The sequence below is a fragment of the Amblyomma maculatum genome, chromosome 1 (assembly GCF_055883805.1).
Source record: "Amblyomma maculatum isolate TAMU_Amacu chromosome 1, ASM5588380v1, whole genome shotgun sequence".
In the NCBI taxonomy this organism is placed as follows: domain Eukaryota; kingdom Metazoa; phylum Arthropoda; class Arachnida; order Ixodida; family Ixodidae; genus Amblyomma; species Amblyomma maculatum.
In genome coordinates, this window is record NC_139344.1 from 121,449,126 (window position 1) to 121,458,158 (window position 9,033).

The 9,033-nt window shown below is 46.1% G+C and overlaps 1 protein-coding gene across 1 annotated transcript in view; it reads left to right on the forward strand.

Annotated features, from left to right (window-relative positions):
• The first annotated feature begins 2,714 nt into the window (after window positions 1-2,714).
• LOC146203747 (nose resistant to fluoxetine protein 6-like) overlaps window positions 2,715-9,033 on the forward strand; it is a 46,618-nt gene continuing 40,299 nt past the window's right edge. Inside the window, exon 1 of the mRNA XM_084603339.1 lies at window positions 2,715-3,051. Coding sequence (XP_084459465.1) covers window positions 2,715-3,051 — 337 coding nt within the window. The remainder of the gene's footprint in view (window positions 3,052-9,033) is intronic.

The window sequence follows — 9,033 nt, forward strand, 5'->3', positions numbered from 1 at the left end:
ACCGCAAGCACGAACGCTACTAACAACTGCTTTATTTCCCGCAACAGTTAAAAATATATATGGCGCCTTCCTGGAAAGCTTTCTGTAAGGTGTGTCACCGTCTTTTAAGCGCATAGGCTCGTTTTTTTTTTTCTTTTTTTTTTGTTAGGTTTCATCGGTGTCTGTTTTTGGTGCCCTTTCTCGGCTGATTATCTTCTTACCGGTTCTTCCAGCGCTTATTAAATATGTCATGAGATTTCCTTTTCTTTTAAGAAGGCTGCGGTTTCCCTCGTGTCATGTGCGCGTGCGATGTGTAAGCCCTATATATTGTTAACTGCTGCGGGAAATAAAGCCAGTTGTTAGTAGCGTTCGTGTTTGTGGTCCCTTCCTCTGTCTCCGTCCGCCTGCGCTACCTTTTTGTTCTAAGTGATTCTTACCAGTGTCATGATATTTACTGTCACGATTCTGCTATTACTATAAGGCTGAAATTTAGAGACGCCATTTCGGCGACATTTTTAAGGTGCTTGAAAGATAAAAAAAAAAAAAAAAAAAAAGTACGCTCGCCTAACAGATTTCGACGTCAAGTGAAGCAGTGACTCTCTCATTTTGTAACCTTTTTCTGTGAAAACGTTCTGTCTGAAAAGAAACTCCCTGCTAGCAGCCACGATAGTTTACTATGACAGAGAAGCAAGTGCTAATCAGACCTCCTTTCCGAACTTTAACTCGGCCGTGACACAAACTCAACTGCACATGCATAGCTCCGTACGCCCCACTTCAATAATAGCAAAACAAAGCGCTGGTCGCGTCACCGACGCGTAACAGTTGAATCCCATCGGGGAGCGTCGTTAGGACCTTTTATACATACCGCCAACAAGTGATGCCTGCTATAGATGACGGGGAATGTTGAACAAGCGGTTCCGTCGAAACGAAATACATCTTGTCATTGATAAAATGTTTCGACTCTTGGAACCGCATGTCTGCTTCCGTCACAAAGAAAAGCGCTCAGGCAATTGAGACTGAGTGAGGGATAAAGAAGGAGGTTGGTTAGTTCTAAGATTCATCGGTTTGTCATTTGCCGGCCTTTGGGAGATGGCACGTCACCAAAACAGAGAGCGACGCAAATCCGTCCTTGGCGCATTTAAAGCGGTGGCGGCGAGGTAACCTCTGGAAATTCAGTGGCCGTGCCATGTACCGAAGCCGCGCCAATTTCAACCGCGTGCTGTATAACGATCGCTTTGAACGTCCTTGCGTAACCGATGGGAAAGTGCCGATCTAGGCCATTGGCGGACACGCCAATGCGGAAGCACAGGGAGCCAGGAAATTTTATACTGTCTGTCCACGTCTTTTGAACGGCGAGAGGCCTTTTTGACCAGCGGTGGTCTGGGGGAACGACGGCCCCTAACCCTACCGGCCTGCATTGCATCTCAAGCCAGGGAAGCCCTGAAGTAAGCACCCCGCCCGTAGACTTCTTTTTATTTATTAAGTGTCAGTCCCCCCCCCCCCCCTTCTTCTTAAGCAAACATGCAATATAAACAAAATAACAACATTAAGTATAGTAAGCGGTAGTAAACAGGCACCGTAGTAAGGACACTAGAACACGGCGTTATTACATATCGTCTTGAAATCGAGATGGCCCTACGCATATAAAAGATGAACATCCAATGTTTCGAAAACCATCGCAGAGTTCGCCCAACTAACTGTGTGTGTTTATTAGCTGCTTCAGAATGCGGGATTCATTCGACAAGAAACGAAAACGAAACGAAGGTTGCGATTAAAAACTATACAGCGATTCTCTACAAGTATTTTCGTTTTGTATTGAGGAAATCTGGTCCTTTGCACCGTCTCTGACTGACCCGTTCCCATTCTTTTACTTTTTTTGTGCTAAAGAGCCGCCCCTTCTGCATAAACATACATTCACTCACTCACATTTTTAGCAGATGTTTCTTTCTTTTCATATTTATGGGAGGGAGGAGGCGAGTTTTTGCGCTTAAGGGTCGCATTTGCTTCTGCCGGCACCTTTTGACATTTGCTTAGTAATATAACTACAGTAGTTGGCTCCTCCTCTAAGGCTGCGTCCGAGTGTATGCGGCAACTCTATTTGAGACGTTGCTACCTGGCAACAAGCCTCGGTGTCATTTTTTCTTTTTTTTTTTTTCATCCAGGCATGCAACGCTATTTTGTCACAAGCAGACGCTCGCCACAGCGTTGATTACGAACGCTCTAATGAGACTCATTAAATGGCTGTGAATATGAATAACCGCCAAAATGGTCCAAGTGACCGTGACCATCGCTCTCCGCGTGCGTAAGCTTTTGGGGTACTATATCATTCTATTTTCTTCTTTCACTCCTCCGTTAGCTTTCTGCCATCTAGTGCCCTTCAAGGAACCGGGGTGTGTGAACGCAAAGAAACTGGCGCGACTGCTGCGTGTGCTCGAAGACTTGGTTCGCGAATTCGGAGGCTGACCTTCTGTCTCCGAAGCGCGCGGGAAGCACGCAGGTAGCCGGCGAGTGTCCGGGAAAGCCCGGAACCTCATGTCGCGAACAGATACCTCCTCTCCCTGCGTCTTGTTACTTCAGGGAGCAGTCGCGCTCCCCTAATCCGGGGATAGGAAACGCGAGGGTGAAAAAAAAAGCGGAGAGAGACATCAGTCTAACGGAGGATGCGCTGATATTCGCAGTTAATGCAGGAGGCAGCGCAATAGGCGCGAACAAACTGCAGCGAGCGGACAATCATTATGACGGGTCGAATGGCTTATCGCGCTACTTGCTACTACCTCGTGTCGTTCGTCGTCGCCGCAGAGCTGTGGCACGGCGTCGCTGGCCAGGCGCACCGTCGGTCGGTGGCTTTTTCTGGCGAGCTGACGACGACCACGGAAGTGCCAGAGAGCGATCACGCGTTCAGCGCCGACGAGCTGCGCGAGCTAGCCCGGGGCATGATGAGGGACGCCACCAAGAAACTTTTTCCGTACGTGCAAGACCTGGCGTACGACCAGAACCTGCCCTACGAGTGCATCTCCAGTCTGTTCAAGCTAAGCCAGGGTATACGGAGCCAGAAACTGTGGGCCTTCAAGTGTGAGTAACCTCAAAGGAATCACTGTGCCGCCACTGGACTAAGTTCGTGTACAACAACGGAGCACGGAGCTGCAGGCCGACTGGTCTTGTGGCAGCAATGGGGATTTTGTACGCAAAGGCTTTGCGTACGCATAGCAAAACTGCCAGTTGACGCAGTGCATGAGCACGCAGAGGGCTGGAAGTATAGGTTCGTGCTCGTGCGCTCCCAGCACCAGCGTTTGCCTTGCGTGGGCTAGCCAGAAATTTGACGAAGGTTTAGTGCAGCGTCCATGGCACTTCTTGTTCTCTTTTAGTAGCTCCTGAGCCCGCAAAACTCAGTGCATGTGCCCATATAAAAACACTTTCCTTTTGTAATAGAACTTGCCGCTGCTGTGGAAGCTGTCCCGTAACTGTTACATGAATTGTGAAAGGGTGACACTGGACGTGATTTCGCTTCCATCTTGACGTATTTCAACATGCTAGCACAAAAAAAAAAAAAAAATATGAGATGAGCTTTTTTTTTACTTTTTTCTTTCTTTTTTTTCACAAGCTAAAGTGCTCGAATGGCTTCAGCTGACGCTTTCGGCTGTTCACAATTGCAGCGACGGTCCCGGTGCGGAATTGAGTGAATGTACGGGTGTCGTTTACAGCCCGTCAGCGTGTCACTTCGTGAAAACCTTTCATTTCAAGCTGCTCCAAGAATCCAAGCAGAAAAGGGAAAAGCGAGTGTTATCGCTTCTTGGTTTTTTCATATGGACTCCTTTTTCAGTTTGCAGTACGTGTGCCATATGAGGTAACTCCTTGACTGAAATCTAGAATTGGTGGACCATTTTCCACGTAAACACATGGCTATGTATAATTATAACAGATGACCACACGTGCAAACAAGAGCAGACAGTTAGATGAGGCTTAGGCAGATAGGCCTTCGCCGTCGGCACTGTTTTATCGCAAGGGGGGGGGAGCTAATTATATAAAAAAATATGAAAGTTTAAAGCTGTTTGGGCTGTAAAAGCATTATAGAAAAGCGAAAGGGAATGTGTTAAGTTGAGGGATAAAAAGGATAAGGAGAATCCACTGCCAGCGTCCAGCGTCCCCTATAGCCGAAGGAGCGGCACTCTTTCCTTCCTTTCTTCACTCTCTTTTAATTTCCTCTTGACTGTGCTCTTTTCTTCTAGAAAAGATGGCAACCGTTCCGCGGCATCTTGAACGCTGAAGATCTTGTCAGTTATGTTCGATACTGTCGTTCCTGTTGCTCTTAAATGGTTTTGAGAGTGGCTGACTACTCCACTTGTAAGGCAAATTCAGATAGTTTTCCTTGGTTATGGGTTGGAAACAATTTACTGGCTTGCTTGCTTCTTGCTTGCTGCTGTGCTTTATTTAGCAAAGCAAATTTTTGCTTCTTTCCGTAGTGCTATGACCGACGGTTTTCGTAAAGAGCACAACGTCCAGCGCGAGAATTCCAGGAAGACGAAGTTTTGTATTTGGCTTAACTTATAACGTGAGGCCAAAAACGAGGTATCTGCCTCGGAGTCAGCAGCTAGGCCACGATGCTCTCCTCTGTGTGTAAATTAAGTTATTTCAGTGGGGCGTATTGAACACAATAGACAAACTTAACGCCAGTGTTGAGTTACCTCGGAAATTTTCACAGCGTTTCTTCGAGGTCTGCCGCGAGAAGATTTGAATTGCTATGAATTAATCTTAGTTTCTTGACCAACAGTAGCCAAGCCGAATACGAAACCTCATTTTCACGCCTTTCTGCGTCTAAATGAAGCGCGGCACCGCCAGCTTTCCCTCTAGGTAATAAGAAACTCTATGATTAAAGCTAAATTCTTTCCTGTGCGTTCCTGTCGTTACACAAGTAGTTAAGTTGTCAAAAAATCTTGTAGTGCTCTCCCCGCATTTAAATCTGGTACTATGTGATATAACGGGCTGTTGGGCGAGTTCGAGTATTTTGCTTGAGAACGGTGGTGCAAACAGAAAAAGCACAAGAAAGATCGAACTATCTTGTGTTGTCTCCGTTGAACCACACTTCTCTAGGTATTTAATATATTAAATCGAAATAAATAGAACCGTACCCAGCCATACCATGTATCGTCTGTGAAATGAATGGGTTGGTTTAGTTTTCAGGCAATGGGACCCGCCGTAGTGGAGGGCTCCGGAAATTTCGACTACCTGGGGTTCTTAAACCTGCACTAACATCGCGCAGCACACGGCCGCCATGCTTTTCGCCTCCAACGAAAACCTGCCGCAGCGGTCGGGTTTCGATCCCGCGTCTTTGGGTTCAGCAGTCGAACGCCCTAACCACTGAGCCTCCGCGGCGAGGCTGTGAAACAAATGGTTCATTGAAAAGTCTATTAATGTTCCTAATATCTTAATTCATTGGTACATATAGCTCTGTCTTTCTCGATCTTCCCATAATTAGATCCATTAGCTGTAAATCTCAGCTTTGGTACATCTGTTATAAATACCTTGCTGCGCTGCCTTCTTTGCTGTCTTATCGGCTACTTCGTTTCCACTGTTTTGGGAAAATCATCTTTTTGTAAAAAAAAAAAAAAAGAGAAAAGCCCCCTTTCACCCTTTTTTCAGTGCCAAGCTGCCCGCTTATACAGTTCTCTTCCGTGTGGAAGCCACGCAGCGAGAAATGGGGGCTCCGTTTCGCTTTTCGAATGAGGGAAAACGCTCGACGCCCTCCTATACCTGCTTGTGTTACCACGTGACAGTTTGTTTCCTCACATCCACACGCGCGCACACGCGCGCACGCAAGCTCAGAAGGACGAAGTTTGCACCGAAACTCCTGGACCGCACAAAAAGTCGCAGATAGCAGTTGGAAGTCCGTGCATGCGCATTCTCCTCCCTGCGCGACTTCGCCCTATTTGTACGCCAGTGTGACGAGAATCTTGCGCTGTCATCGGAACAATGTATTTTTTTTCTTCTTTGTTAGGTCCCGTAAAACTCTGATGAATTGCTCACGACATATATCCATGACTGAAGACAAAGCGATCGATTACTTCTCAAAAAGCAGCAAGAGAGGATTTTTTTGTACTTTATTCCATTGCTTTTAAATTACCTTTCATATCAGAAGGGGTCGGATTGGCATCACATGATGCCATTTGAATGTTCTGCTCATTACAAGAACCATTGTGTCACTTAAAGAGCTTAGCAAGTTCCAAGCAACTCTATACTTTAGCAAGATACTTTGTTGTGCGAGTTGGTACACATTCATTATTAATATAAACAGCGCGAACACGAAGACAAATGACAAGTTAAAGAAAGCCACAGTACAAGCGCTGGCTTTCTTTAACTTGTCCTTTGTCTTCGTGTTCGCGCTGCTTAAATTAATTATTAATGTATACTTTAGCTTGCTTTTCGAAGTGTCGATTACTAACGCCGTGTTGTGTGGCTGGTCATTCAGTCCACCCACAATCAGCAGATCAATATTCACTTGCAATTTTGAGTGGCTTTCAGAGTAAGTCGAACCAAAGTTTTTTACCTTTTTTTTTTTTGTGGACATGAAACTTGAGCTTAACAATACTGACAAGTGTATAATCTAACGGGTGTGCCCTCTGTCCTTAAAGCTTTAACATAAATGCTTAGCACGCCTAACGTCGGAATCCCTTTTCCATTACAATCGTTTATGTACCGAATTTCGGGACAAGTTTCATGACCAGCAAAATGTGCCAGAACACGCTGGTTGTGCCCAGGACGTTGCGTTTACACGGCTGGTAAATACCTTATTATTCAGCTGAAGATACAATCTGAGAACTCAGAGCAACCAAAGTCACACGCCAAACCAATTGCGTGCTGTAAGCGGTAACACCGTTAAGAATTAACACGCAGGAACTGCGAGTTCATGCAGCACTTGACATAGCAAACAACAAACAACGTTACAAGTGAAAACTAAACGCACACTAGAAGAGCGTGGCCCAAAGCATTGAAAACATATTCGATTATTGCGGGGCTAGAGAGGTGAGCCGCAGTTGGCACAGGGCAAGGTTAATTGGAAATTTATGGGAAATGTCTGTTCTGATGGTGAAACGACGACGAGTCTTGATGAACTGAAGTAGTAACAACCAATGCCGAAAGCTGCGTAATTTGTTTCACGCGCGTTCTGAAGTGTTCCCCTCTTATCGCTTTCATTACGTAATTGGTAATTTCTTGCTGTTCACGTTTTGTCACCCGATATGAAAAGCAGCTACTGACAGGTGGTGTTAAAAAACGGGCTTTACTTGCGCGTATTCCGTAATATCACGACATGCCGCACGTGTTTCAGTTGCTCAGCATCGCTTCACTCGCATATTGCTAAACAACAAACTTGCCACTTTAAGTAATACAGCCTTTTGATGAATTCATAGATAATTAAACATCAGATTCCTGGTCAAACCAACGTATCAGACGAGTAGCTGCAGCTATGGTCGTAAACTTCGGTGATAATTGAAAGAAAGAAAATAACTGAGAGAAAATGGCCGGGTGTAAGGACCGCCATGTCTCAGTCATTGTGCATCGAAAACACAGCTCCACTGTAACGAGGGCTCAAGGTCCCCGAGGACTGCTCGAGCACAGGCAGTCAGGCAGACGTGGAGAACTAAGCAAAACAGAAAAAAAAAAAAAAAAAAAAAAAGACTGGTAAAGTGTGCGCACCTGTAAAAATGATCCAGGACAATGGGCTTGAAAAACAACAATTAAGCAAACAAGAATAATCGCTCCGCAGAGTGGGACCCGTAGACATTAATGGCCACCCTCAAAGCTGCTCAATAATGCGTTTCCAGTCAGCTCTTTGAAAGGCTTCTCATATGTTAGGAGTCGAAGGCTGCCTTTCGCGTCTTCTTGTGCTGACCACATATGCATGCGCTTCGTCCTGGCTCAGGGGTCGTTCCACGCGGTTATGCCATCAGCGAAGTAAATGAGGACCTCTTCAAGCGTGTCTGTCGCTGCGATAATTAAATGCTTCTTAGCGTGTAACGACGGCAGACTTACGCGCCGCTAAGAAAGGCAAAGGGAGATCCCGGCGACCACCACTCTGGGGCCAAGCATGTCCTTGTTCTCGGAAAATATACGGCGGCGTCCAGATGACCGCAGTGCGCGGCTCATACGTGTCCAATGAGGATTTTTCCACAGACGTGTGCGCGTGGCTCACGGAAAAATTGCATTCCGCGAAGCGGGCGCTTTTCCATTGTTTACGAGCAGCCGTCGGGAATCGTCGCGCTCTTTGGAGTGTGGCAAGCGCGTGTTAATGCCGCGCCTTGCCGCTCACTTCGTCGGGTGTCCCGAACAAGCGCCAGAGCAGAGGGCCTGCGGAGAACCATCGTTAACTCTGGCAGCGACCGGAGAGTTCACCCTGGAAAGGGCTATTCGTGCTTTTCTGCTGCTGAAAACGCCCACGTCAGTTGGCAGGGAAGCTTATGCACGCTCACAGGTCTGTTCAATGGGAGGATGATATACGTTTGTGCGATCGGCTTCGCTTGAATGTGAAGATCACCGCTGTCACTTGAACTGATGACATTCATCTAATGGCACTTTGATCGAATATAGGCGGCAAGTGAACTGCGTAAAGAAAACAATGGAAAACGACTAGTGCGGGATAGAATATAAAATGTGCAAAAAGGCCTGCTCTGAATGTTTTGCTGCGCCGAATGTGATAGTGTGAGTGTACGTCAAATGTTAATGATCTCCCTGTCGACGCCTATTAGGCAATGGGATATAACGAACAAGGAAACTGATATCATTCGTAAATAGAATGAGGGGCAGAAGATGGCTAAGCATTATATGAGAGCGAACCGAAAAAAGACCTAGGAGGCACCCCAGTTCGCAAGTCTAGCCGACGTTTAGGCAAGGGGACTTATCTTCGTCTCAACACTTGTTCAGATCTCTTTCATATAATAGTATCAATCATGTCACTTAAAAAATCAATCGGTGAGAATTTATCAACTGTTCAATGTCTTCAATATCAATTAGTCCACGTTTTTGTTAATATTTTTGTACACGAACGTTACTAGAACTGGGTGT